Raw genomic sequence first — 12,873 nt, forward strand, 5'->3', positions numbered from 1 at the left:
TTACTTGACTTCTTTGATCAAAAATACTGAAGATTAATGACCTGTGTGTTCTTTTATCAAACTTTAAATTACGCTCAAAATCTGACAGCAGGACACCAAGTGTTAAGAAGAGGATGGAGATCAGCTGGGCAGAGGGTTCTCAAAGAATGTTGTCCTTTGAGGCTGAAAGGGGTTCCTGGGCCCAATTCTAGTGTGTCCTCTGTGTGGAGGCTTCCTCACATCAACAACAAGCAATTCTCAGTCGCAGGCAGCGTCCTTCAGAATCCAGCTCAGTTCTGACACTATCTACCCAGAGATAGAATCAGATTCCATGGGTAAAGGGCTCAGTCCCAGACGACCATCCTCCAGATGCCAGCTGCAAGCACAGGTTGTTACCCGCAATTGTGACTGACTGGCTATAAATCAGATATTCCCAAAGTCCCCTCCTCAGGTTTGATTAATTTGCCAGAACAGCTCACAGAACTCAGGAAAACCCATTCACTCACTAGATCACCGATTTATTATGGGAGGCTATTAAAAGGATACAAATCCACAGCCAAATGAAGACATACATTGGGCAAGGTCCTAGGCGAAGGAGCTGTTCTCCCGGAGCTTGGGGCCAGGCATGGGGGCACACAGAAGTGTCAGAAGTGTTCTGTTTCCCCCACATGGAAGCTCTCCAAAAAGAAGCAAAAAGCTGTCCTTTTGTTTTTTGTTCTTTGGGTTTTTTTTTTTTTTGCGGTACGCGGGCCTCTTACTGTTGTGGCCTCTCCCGTTGCGGAGCACAGGCTCCGGACGCGCAGGCTCAGCGGCCATGGCTCACGGGCCCAGCTGGTACACGGCATGTGGGGTCTTCCCGGACCGGGGCACGAACCCGTGTCCCCTGCATCGGCAGGCGGATTCTCAACCACTGCGCCACCAGGGAAGCTCCCCTAGAAATGTTTGATGCAATATTCTTAGCTCACTATTTGCATGTTCAGCAGGTGCCTCGGGTGACTTTTATGGTCAAGCAAGTTCAGAAAGCACTACTCTAGATTCTAGCTCCGTTGTTCTCAGCCCTGGCTTCCCACTGAAACCATCTGAGCTTTCAGGGAAAACTATGGATTCCTGATTTACTTGGTCTAGAGTGGGCAGGGCCTGGGTCTGGCTGTTCAAACAGCTCCCTGTGTGATCCTGGGTGCAGCGAGCAATGAGAGCCCTGCTGCCTGATGAGAGGTCCTGATGGGACTGGGGGTGAGTTTCCCCTATTACGGGCTGAACTGTGTTGACCCAAAATTCATATGGTGAAGTCCAGACCTCCAGTACCTCAGAATGTAACCATATTTGGAGATAAGTCCTTTAAAGATGTGAGTTAGTTAAAATGAAGCCATTAGGTTGGGTCCTAATCCAGTCTGTCTTGGACAGATTTGGAAATTTGGACACAAAGGTACACCAGGATGTGTGCACCGAGGAGAGACCATGTGAGGACACAGCGAGAAGGTGGCCATCTACAGGCCAAGGAGAGAGGCCTCAGAATGAAACCAAAGCTGTGGACACCGACTGTGGACACCCTGATCTTAGACTTCCCACCTCTGGAACTGTGAAAAAATGAATTTGTGTTGTTTAAGCCTCCAGTCTGTGCTATGGGTTATGGCAGCTCTGGCAAACTAATATATCCCCTATATCTCAAGACTAAGGATGTGAGGATGTTACACACATCCAAATGTGTGTGTGAGACCTACAGACTAGATCTTTCTACTGTGTCTGCTCCTCCAGGAGAAGCAGGGGCTACACTGAAGTAAAGATAAGAGGTGAATGGAGAAGCAGTCCGGATATAAGCCCTGAGCATATGGGAAGTGAGCAAAAATGATGCTTCCAGAGGGAGTTCACATTTCAGTGCACAAGCACAGATAGCATTAGGATAACACAGAGGGGGAAAAAAATCCCTTCAAATATCAATTCCACAGACTGCCTTCACTGACCCCACAGACAAGTTAAGTCTCCCATCGTCCCTTGGGCTTCTCCTTCATGGCACCTGCTATAAGTAATTACTGTTTAATTATTAAGTTCCTGCCAAAAGTGATCTGCTAGACAGTATATGAGAGTGGAGGCTGTGTCTTGACTTGTGCACCATCTTGTTCCCCACCACTTGGTACATATTTGTTGAACGAAGGGATGAACGAAGAAGCACTTCTAGCAGCCACTAGCAAAGATGGTACCAAAAGAACTGAATTCAGCTGATGAATGAATTAGTGAGCAAATAAGTCAATGAAGACGTGAACCAATGACTGAGCACTGACTGGATGTTTGTGCTTTAAATTCGTCTTAAATGTTTTCTAAATTCAGTTCCCATTAGATTTCACGACAGTGATTACTCGAGGAGATTTCTCCTCCTGAGTAATTTGGTAATTGCACTTTTCTGCTGGACTCTTCCGTTTTAAGTAGAGTCAGGTGCCTTGTGAATCATTTAGGAAATCTGCAAAAAAATGCTTAATACATGTATGTGTGCATATGTACACACACACACATACACATACATATTCAATATATATATTCCACACATCACCACCGATTTCATGTTCGGTTCAACGTAAGACTCTGATGATCATGTATAAAACCTCACAGGGGTAGAGTCCCAGTCCACACGTGCCCACCTCAGTCCAATCGAAAAGACTCATGTACTCAATGTGCAGTAAAGTTCATAGACGAGCCCTCCGGTTGTTTTTCACCTTTGGGAAAAATGGGGATGTTTTTAGTGCAAAGTCATGAACAAATGCACGTTCCACAATTCAGAGGCTTCACATCCCTGATCGAGGGTCACATTTTTATTCAGACTGGACCACTTGTCTTAGCACCAGTCTCCAAACCTTTGCCAGGTCTGGGAGTTCTGGGAGCGGAGATTTCTAAGGCTCAGTCATTCATATGCGTATCTCTTAAACTACAACTCTTCCTAGGTTTTTGTGAACTGGTTCAAATATTACAACAATCTTTACTGGAAAAATCTCAAATATTTTGTCTGGAAAAATCAGCAATTCAGGTGTAAAAACAACAGCAGGGAGTGCCCAATTTTACTTCTGTATTTACATTGTAGTCAGTTTCCACTCCTGGCTACAGGCTTGAATTTCCCACCTGGGAATCTCCTAAAGGCCCAGGTGTCATGGAGGAAGCTGCTCCATCTTCATCTTTCCTTATTTGGTTGGTGTCTGGGTACCGCAATGATTATCAGGCCTTTGGATTATCTTCTTGAACTGATCGCCTAAATCGCAGGTCTGGGTTTGATACAGAAGAAGGGAAGTTAGCACAGAGGCACACTGCCCCATATCTCCAAGGGAAAAACCAAATTAGCTTTCAAGATCCCGCAGCTTCTCAGGCCTTCCTTGCCTCCCCCTTTTAAGTTTCTTCAATTCTCTCCCTTGAACTCCCATCATTGGATGCTGTCAGTGAATGCTATTCCAAAAAGATGAATGGGTTTATTTGTTTGTTTCCTCCCCAACATTCATTCCCCTCCTGGCATCAGCCACAGGTTTTCTTTGGAAAGCCACCCTTCTCCACTCTCTCGGTCCCCGTGGTCTGTATGTTTGTACCACCTGTATCTAGAGATGAGGTCTGCGACTCAGATCTGGCCAATGAAATCATCACAGTCTCTTGGCCACAGCAATTGTTTCAGATCCAATGAAAGACAATGAGAATCTGGATCTCTTTCACACTAGACTTGAATCTGAGAAGATACAAGAAGCTAAGAAAGCTGTCTTGTAATTATCGGGAGATAACATGGAAAAGAACTGAACAGAAAGAAACCAGGTTCTGGTGACATACTGTGAGACCCTGCTTCTGGCCACACCTAAAGCAAGAATTATTGTTGAGTTTTGGCTAAAGCCAATTTGGGCCAGTTCTTGCAATTGAACGAGTGACTGATACAGGAGCAGTTCTGACCCTCTGTCTTGGGACCTATCATCTGGATGAATTAGGCCTTACTCAGTGCCAGTCGGGTACTCACCTCGAGAAGCACCATGCTCTCTGACACGCAGAGGACCAGATTGCTAAAAAAGAAGAAAACGAAATCTCATCACTGGAAGAGAGTGTACACCTCAGATCCTGCTGCATCAGGGGTGAGACTCGTGGGCCCTCACCATTTTAATATTAACAGGTGACAGATTAAGACCAAGATTCAGCCATAGAAATATCAAACATGTTTTGTTTCAATTTTTATGGGCAGTGATTCCATTCATTTAATCGTTCATTTCACAGATATTTACTGAGCATTTACAATATATACCAGGTAATAGGAGCTGCAAAGGTACACTCATAATCCCTGCCTTCAAAGGATTTAGAGCTGGGCCTCTAGATCCCTTACCTATGTTGTGCTGATGGTATTAATTTGAACAGGCAGTAAACGACATGGCAGTCTCTTCTGACAAGATCATAACTTCTAAAACTAGTAGCATTTGAATTAATGTGGGTTTACTGTTTATCCACATTTTCTAGGACACCAAGGAAGCCAGCACAGGCTTTGGTATTAGAGCAGGATTCCAGGCATCTCTTGTTAAGAATGAAATTGGTAAAAATCTTTTTAAGAGCATGATATGGCAATATCTGTTAACATTATCATGTGCATGCCTATGGTAGATAAAACACTCACATAAAACAATTATAATAAAAAAATGTTTCATTACACATCGTTTTTAGTATTAAAAAAAAACAAACTGTAAACAACCCAAATGTCCAAGTAGGTACAGACTGAAACAATGTCTGAGATATAGTATTAAGCGGGGAGAGGGGGAGTTATGTGTAAAATATAACCCCTTTTTTGTAATAAATAAATAAACAAGAATGTTAGTAGATGCATGCTTGTTTACAGATGCCTGGGGGAAAGATCTGGAAGAATATACACTGAAGCATTAACCTAGTGGGGTGAGATTTCAAGCCATTTTTCATCTCAGTGGGATATATTTTTGTTTGGTTGGGTTATGGAAAAGATGCAGGCAAGCCCCACGAGGATAGAGCCATACTGTGGTACCATGATAACCCCAGAACCTAGAATGGGGCCAGGCATAGACATGGTGAATGCATATTTATTTATTTTTGTGTGTGTGTGGCACGCGGGCCTCTCACTGTTGTGGCCTCTCCCACTGCGGAGCACAGGCTCCAGACGTGCAGGCTCAGCGGCCATGGCTCATGGGCCCAGCCACTCTGCGGCGTGTGGGATCTTCCCGGACCGGGGCACGAACCCGTGTCCCCTGCATCAGCAGGCGGACTCTCAACCACCGTGCCACCAGGGAAGCCTGCGTATTATTTTTTTTAATAAAAAATACAGAAATGTTAAAACACAGAAAGTGAAGTGCCCTGATGTGATTCTAGTTTCCTGATGCACTTTTCCCAGGAGGGCAAATCTGTGTCACAGGGATCCCAAGGCGGCTTCCAGCCTCACCTCCACGTCTCTCCTTTCTGGCGTAGACAAGGTGGGGCTTGCTCTCTTCTCCATATCCTGCAGCTTGATCAACTTTTCTATCAGGAACATTTTGTCTTTGCCCTCCTGCCAATAAGGAAAACAAAAACAAAAACATGGAGGATGAATGATGGTGTGGGGTTGGGAAGTAAATGATAGAAAGGTTGATTTTTAGGCAGGTAGGGTCCTGCACATTGGCTTCGCCACCAGGGAAGCCCAGCTTTAATTTTAAAATAGAGGTTAAAGAAATAAATGTGCTCAGGACTTCCATGGTGGCGCAGTGGTTAAGAATCTGCCTGCCAATGCAGGGACACGGGTTCAAGCCCTGGTCCGGGAAGATTCCACATGCCGCGGAGCCACTAAGCCCGTGCGCCACAACTACTGAAGCCTGCGCGCCTACAGCCCTTGCTCCCCAGCAAGAGAAGCCACCACAATGAGAAGCCCGTGCGCAATGAAGAGTAGCCCCCGCTCGCCGCAATTAGAGAAAAACCCACTCGCAGCAATGAAGACCCAACGCAGCCAAAAATAAATAAATTAAATAAATTAAAACTTGCTAAAAAACAAGAAAAAAGAAATAAATGTGCTAAACACCACCGCAGGGTTACAAATCAGATATATCCAGAATGTGGGAATGACTACAAGACAAAAGACCTGGTTTCTCCGACAATAAATGGCAAGAGAAGCAGGAAGTGTGAACAGCTATAGATTGAAAGAAACGTAAACGACACATCAACCAAATGCAACATGTGACACTTTTTCAGATTTTGACTTGAGTAATCCTGCTGTAAAAAGGCAATGCGGGCTTCCCTTGGTGGCGCAGTGGTTGAGAGTCCGCCTGCCGATGCAGGGGACACGGGTTCGTGCCCCGGTCCGGGAAGATCCCACATGCCGCAGAGTGGCTGGGCCCATGAGCCATGGCCGCTGAGCCTGCACGTCTGGAGCCTGTGCTCCGCAATGGGAGAGGCCACAGCGGTGAGAGGCCCGCGTACCGCAAAAAAAAAAAAAAAAAAAAAGACACTTAATGGGACAGTTGGGGAAATTTGACCATTGACTGACTATAAGATGATAGAAAGGAATTATTAAATTTTCTTTTACGTGTGATGATTGGTACCGTGGTTATGTTTTTTAAAAGGGTGTATCAGGCATATAGAAGAGTCTACAGATAAAATGATATAAAGGCTAGGACTTTGCTTGAAAATAATCGAGATTTACAGCAAAGAGATAGTGTAGAGGACATAAGAGTATGCAAAGGTTATTGGTTGTCAGGGCTAGGTGGTGGGAAGGTTCATTGTACTATTCTCTATTTTGGACTGTGCTTGAAAATTTCCATTACAAAATGTTAAAAAGGAGGGGAGAATAACAAAGGGATCCAATGGGACTTACGTTAATGATCTGTTCATGGAGCAGTCTGATCATAATCTTCCTTCCCTCTGTGATCTGCCAGTAAAGGTAAGTGATGATTCTGGAAGAGAAGAAAAGAGAATGGCAGGGCTTCTCTGGTGGCGCAGTGGTTGGGAGTCTGCCTGCCGATGCAGGGGACGCGGGTTCGTGCCCCGGTCCGGGAAGATCCCACCTGCCACGGAGCGGCTGGGCCCGTGAGCCATGGCCGCTGAGCCTGCGCGTCCGGAGCCTGTGCTCCGCAGCGGGAGAGGCCACAGCAGTGAGAGGCCAGCGGACCGCAAAAAAAAAAAAAACAAAAAAAACAGACCCCCCCCCCCAAAATGATAAGAAGATATTAAATAACTTTTAGAAAAATTCAAGGGCAGAGTCGGGATGACCCAGAATACTGAGCCCCACTGTAGTCTTTGCCTTCCCACCAAACAGCCCTCGGCTGCCCACATGACGTGTAGATGAGGTATTTCCCCCCCTAGTTTTCCAAGGGCCCCCAATTACAATACAATGAGGGTGAGGATGAAGAAGAAGTGCACGCTGCCGACGAGGTTCTGGTAGATCCAAACAACCCACAGGTAGCTGCGACTTTGACTCAGGGTGTCAATCCACCTGTAGATGGACTCAATGAAGAAGGGCAGACCTCGAAACGGGCCACAGTCAGCTGAAGGTTTCAATCTGATAAAAAAAAAAAGGGACAGAGAAGCATCTCTAGTGCCAGACTCAGGTATAGTTTATTCTAGAATAGCCCAGTCGTTTCTGGGCTCTGAACATGGAACCAGCAATTCTTACCTGCTCCACCCACATCCCCCTGCAAAGGAAACCCTGTCGCTCATAGCCCCAGCTGGTGTGTTTTGTTTTCATGACCTGCACTCCAAGGACCAGCTCTTGGACAGGGGTATCACCTGATCCAACCGTAACCAATCCAAAGACCAGGCAGAGGCCTCAGTGGTATCCTGGCACAAAGAAATGAACTGGGACGATCAAACTCTCTTCCTTAGGAACTTGAACTAAGAAATACAAAGATGGGAGGCTGTAATCTAGGGAAGCTGGAGTTGTGGTAATAATGGCCACATGAAGTCAGTTGTTGTGAACAAGCAGAAACTAGAAGGCAACAAGGAACTGGTCAGGAAGACAGAAAAGAGAGTAAACACGGCGAGAGAGTCAAGGACATCACAAAACAGAGGAGCCTGCCCTGAAGCCGCTGAGACCCTCATGGTTCCAGTTCCGCGAGTATCCTAAAAATCAACTCCCTTGTTGTGTGTTCGGTTGCTCATTCATTCTACAAAGGTTTACTGCCCTTGTACTGAGGCAGGAGATAGATGGGCTCCAGGTTAGACATTTACAAGCCAGTTTCCTTTCTGTACTTCCAGATAGAAATAACAACAGGAACAGGGTGAATAGATGGACTTTGTCTCCAGTGGACACTTTAACAGTAATGGCAGGGGCAGAGAGGAGCTGAGTCCTGCCCAGATAAAGAGAACACGTATTTCTGATTCTTGAGGTCACAGAGACCTCCCTGACTACATATGCACAGAAAGACTCCTTGGGGTTAAAAAGGAGGGGACTCCACCCCATAATAGGTGATGCCAAGCCTCCCACAGGCCTCTGCGCTGGAATCCATCTTGGCTAAAAGTTGTGCAAGAACTGCTCTATATAAATGACCTAACCGCCTCTTTACTGCATTCCTCCTCATTAGGGAGGACACCCACACCCTTTTCTCTCCAGGTGTGTATCTCTGCCTTGCTTTTGTCTTAAATTAAAAAAACTGTTTCCCTGTGTGCTCTCCCACTTGCTGTGCTGTGTCTCTAATAATAAACTTTGTACCTGTTTTTACAGTTTTTGCCTCCTTGAAATATTCTTGCTTTCAAACGGGGCAAGAGCCAGGGGAACTTTGCTTCTAGCCTCTAGCCCTCGCTGGTCTAGCAGCTAGGATTCCTGGTTTTCAGCCAGGCTACCCAGGTTCAAGTCCTGGGCAGGGAACAAAGATCCTGCTTCAAGCCAACGCTCACTGCTGTCTCCTCGAGATCAGTACCAGGCTCTGTGCTAGATACTAAGCCCTGGAGAGTCCGCAGGAAACAAGACAGACATGATACCTGCCCTCCCAGGTTCTAGTGGGAAAGATGGTCAAGCAATGAGTATGCAATTAAACAAAGATTCAGAGGCATTTCTGACACGAACTAGGGAACGAACAAAGGAAACCACCCTGAGAGAGAGAGAGAGGAGGGGGGTGCTGACAGAAGACGAGGATGGTGGTGAAAGTCAGGTCTTCAAGAGGACTTTTGAGATGAGGGTGGAAGGAAGGCCGCCAAGCAAAGGGACTGGGGAGAGCACTTCAAAGATGTAACCCCATCCCATGTGAGGAGAGGCTCCCAGGGTCCCAGGAACAGACTGAGAGCCTTGAGGCTGGAGTAGGATGGAGCCATGGGGGTGAGGTTGGAGAGGTAAGAGGGAGCCTGACCAGACAGGGCCTTTCGGTTCATTAGAGGAAGTTCTGTTCTGCATGTGGAGAGCTGCCTTCTCCCCAGCTGGGAAGCTGCAGAATTTGAAGGAAGTAAGGAAGCTGTGCCGTCAAGACTGGGCACCTGGCGGGTGGTGACCCAACTTGGATATATTGCCTCCCTTGGTTGTAGCATCTGTTGGTTACCAAGGCAACTTGGGTTAAACACTGAATGAAGCATGTCTTTTTATTCTGACCTGTGACATCTGGGGCCTTACTGATCCTGCAGAGACTGCCTTTCCCAGGGCTAGCCTACAAAGCATGCCTTTCATATGCAAACCTGAGCCCCCATCCCACCTCCACCTCCTCCCTGAGCCCCCATCCCACCTCCACCTCCTCTCTCAAGCGCTCACACTCTGGGCCCTGTTCCTCTGCCCCCATCACCCCAGGGTCACATACCAGCCAACTCCAGAGGGTCCCTATACCCCAGAGCCTGCTGAGATTATTCAAACTCACCCCTCCTAAGCATGCTAACCCTGCCTTTCCCTTTCCTCCCCACCGAAACCACAATAAAGACTTTTGACCACGTTGACTGCTCTCTCCCTCTGCCTCTGATGGACCCTGGTGCCTCCCCATGTGACCCAACCATGGTGTGATGTGCCCCCTCCCTTTGGGGTCTGTGAGTATAACAAATTATTTTTTCAGTGGCAGTCGTCTCCTGATCTGCTGGCCTCACCATACCTGAAGAATGATAAAACCTATATGGTAAAACACGCACCCACCCCAAGGCTGCCAACTCCTACCTCCAGATGGTGATGGCCAGGGTGCACAGGACCCCGGTGAAGGACGGGAAAAACAGCAAAAAGATGAAGACAGTCATCATTTGTGAGGCCCGCCAGGCTTTGCTCAGAGGCTGGAAATTCATCATCAGGCTGATCTGAAGAAAGAGAAGCAGTCACCTCCCTTCTGTAGCCAGAGAAGCGGGCCAGAGGGACCCCAACTAGACACCAGCTCCCTGACACCTTTCCCAGCAGCCCCCACACCCAATTCCAGCCACCACCGGGTCACATGGGACTGAGGAAAGCCGAATGGTTCCACCTTCAGACTGACTCACATTTTTGACATAAAACATGATGAAAAGAGTCATCATTTGGATAAAGGGCAGCAGAGGGCAGAAGAAGGTTCCAATCCTATGAGAGAAAGGGGATGAGTGTCAGAGGTTAGGGGAGACACAGGGAATCTGTGCGGAGGGCAGGGAAAGAGGGTGTTATGGGCTGAGTTCTGTCCCTCCGAAACTCATATGTTGAAGTCCTAACCCAGTACCTCAGAATGCTACTGTATTTGGAGATAAGGCCTTTAAGGAGATAATTAAGGTAAAATGAGGCCACTAACCTCATGTGGGCCCTAACAGACTCATACAGAGGGAAGAAGACCAGGTGAGGACACAGGGAGAAGGCACCATCTACAGGCCAAGGACAGAGGCCTCAGACGAAACCAACCCTACCAACACCTTGATCTTGGATTTCGAGCCTCCAGAATTGTGAGAAAATAAATGTGTGTGGTTTAAGCCACCCGGTCTGTGGCACTTTGTTGTAGCCACCCTAGAAAACTCATACAGAGGGAGCCTGATTCCAACACAGCAAAGTAGGCAAGTACCACCATACACAGTATCCACAGCTCTGGAAAAGAGATTTTGCAGAGAACGCTACCCACACAGCCATCAATTAAACCACCAGAGGCCTTCAGCCAGCCCTAATCCAGGTGTCCCACATGTGGGACATGAATTCCTCCTCCCCCTTTGGCATTCAAGAAGGCCTGAGGTCCTGCAGGGACAGGCATTAAACTGCATCGAGTTACAAACGACAGGCATTAAACGGCATCGAGTTACTCAGCTCTCCCCAGTGCTTCTGAGGCCAAAAGAAAAAAAATCTCAGTTTGGTGCTAGAATGTCCTTAAGTCCTAACACTTGCCAACCTCCATTTCTTTAAAAAAAGAAGCAGCCTTTAGACTGAGAGCCTTGACAGACAGCAGCATCTAGCTAGAATTTTTTTTTTTTTTTTTGCGGTACGTGGGCCTCTCACTGTCGTGGCCTCTCCCGTTGCGAAGCACAGGCTCCAGACGCGCAGGCTCAGCAGCCATGGCTCACAGGCCCAGCTGCTCCGCGGCCTGTGGGATCTTCCCGGACCGGGGCACGAACCCGTGTCCCCTGCATCGGCAGGTGGACTCTCAACCACTGCGCCACCAGGGAAGCCCTAGCTAGAATTTAATGACTTCTTGTGATGGGATTGATTTTATTTTTCAAATTACTTGCAATTTCTGTCAAATGATATGATTTTCCATTGATGATGATAAAGACTCATTAAAAATATATTTAAATGTTTAAAAGGCAAACAATTTAAAAGATAATATTAAGTCAAAAACAGTACAGGTGATAGATAGATATGCCCCAAAAATAGGCAGGCTGGTGTACAAAAGACTAAAGTTTGGGAAACATTTTCCTCACCTCATTTTCTACCATCATCCCTAACATACACTCAATTTCTGTCACTCTATTATCTTCTTTTAAAGCTCATCATCAAAGGCAATATTCTCCTAAAACCCACAGAGATTAAATCTATAATTGCCACAGAGAAAGGAAAAGATATGTGTGTTTCCGATTGTGCTTATTTATGATTTATTAACAAAAACCTTAAAGGCCCAGAATAACAAGCATCTCATTGTAAGCTTTCCCGCCTGGAAGCTAACACTTCCCTTGGGAATCTCTGTCAAATGGTCAATAGTATGAGGGCTCAGCCTCTAGGATTCAAAAACCTGGATACTGAATCAGATGACTTACCCGCATTACTTATTAAACAACAAAAAATTTGAGTGCTCATAAGTACCATACAATCCAGCGATTCCACTTCTGTGTATATATCAAAAAGGATTGAAAACAGGGTCTCAAAGATATATTTGTACACCCATATTCATAGTGGAATTATTCACAATAGCTAAAAAGCATAAGTAACCCTGGTGTCCACTGGCAGATGAACGGATTAACAAAATGTGGTACATACACGCAATGGAGTATTAGTCAACCTTCCAAAGGAAGGAAATTCTAACTAACACATGCTGTATGGATGAATCTGGAGGACATTATGCTAAGTGAAATAAACGAGTCACAAAAAGATACATTCTATGTGAGTCCACTTATATGAAGTATCTGGACTAGTCAAACTCAAAGAAACAGAAAGTAGAGTGCTAGTTGCCAGGGGCTGGAGGGGAGAGGGAATGGGGAGTTGTTGTTTAATGGGTACAGAGTTTCAATTTTGCAAGGTGAAAAAGTTCTAGAGATTGGTTACACAGCAATGTGAATGTACTCAACACTACTGAACTGTACACTTACCAGTGGTTAAGACGGTAAATTTTATGTTATGTGTTTTTTACAACAATTTTTTAAAAAGAGCCCTTAAGGATAACAACAGCCATGTAATATCCCTACTTATAAACATTTCTGAATCAGTTACTCGCTAAGCACTTAATGCATACATCTTCTCATTTAATCCTTACCAAAACCCCGTGAAGTAGGTACGAGCATCGCCCCCATTTACAGATTAGAAAACCAAGGTTTAGAGAGAGTTTATGTTATTTGCCCAACGGC

The 12,873-nt window shown here is 46.1% G+C and overlaps 1 protein-coding gene across 2 annotated transcripts in view; it reads right to left on the reverse strand.

Annotated features, from left to right (window-relative positions):
* Nucleotides 1–856: 856 nt before the first annotated feature.
* TMC5 (transmembrane channel like 5) overlaps nucleotides 857–12,873 on the reverse strand; it is a 51,729-nt gene continuing 39,712 nt past the window's right edge. The window contains exons 15-22 of one of the 2 annotated variants that reach the window (XR_003003223.1): nucleotides 10,348–10,423; nucleotides 10,037–10,170; nucleotides 7,298–7,471; nucleotides 6,788–6,866; nucleotides 5,387–5,491; nucleotides 3,956–3,998; nucleotides 3,088–3,227; nucleotides 857–2,687 (exon numbers count right to left, since the gene is read on the reverse strand). Coding sequence is in view for 1 of the 2 variants with exons in the window: in XM_024744668.1 (XP_024600436.1) it covers nucleotides 3,181–3,227; nucleotides 3,956–3,998; nucleotides 5,387–5,491; nucleotides 6,788–6,866; nucleotides 7,298–7,471; nucleotides 10,037–10,170; nucleotides 10,348–10,423 (658 nt within the window). In the remaining variant the exon portion in view is untranslated. Of the gene's footprint in view, nucleotides 2,688–2,750; nucleotides 3,228–3,955; nucleotides 3,999–5,386; nucleotides 5,492–6,787; nucleotides 6,867–7,297; nucleotides 7,472–10,036; nucleotides 10,171–10,347; nucleotides 10,424–12,873 lie in introns of those variants that run through there. The other variant, XM_024744668.1, reaches the window with a different exon arrangement.

The sequence above is a fragment of the Neophocaena asiaeorientalis genome, unplaced genomic scaffold (genome assembly GCF_003031525.2).
Source record: "Neophocaena asiaeorientalis asiaeorientalis breed wild unplaced genomic scaffold, Neophocaena_asiaeorientalis_V1.1 scaffold91, whole genome shotgun sequence".
In the NCBI taxonomy this organism is placed as follows: domain Eukaryota; kingdom Metazoa; phylum Chordata; class Mammalia; order Artiodactyla; family Phocoenidae; genus Neophocaena; species Neophocaena asiaeorientalis.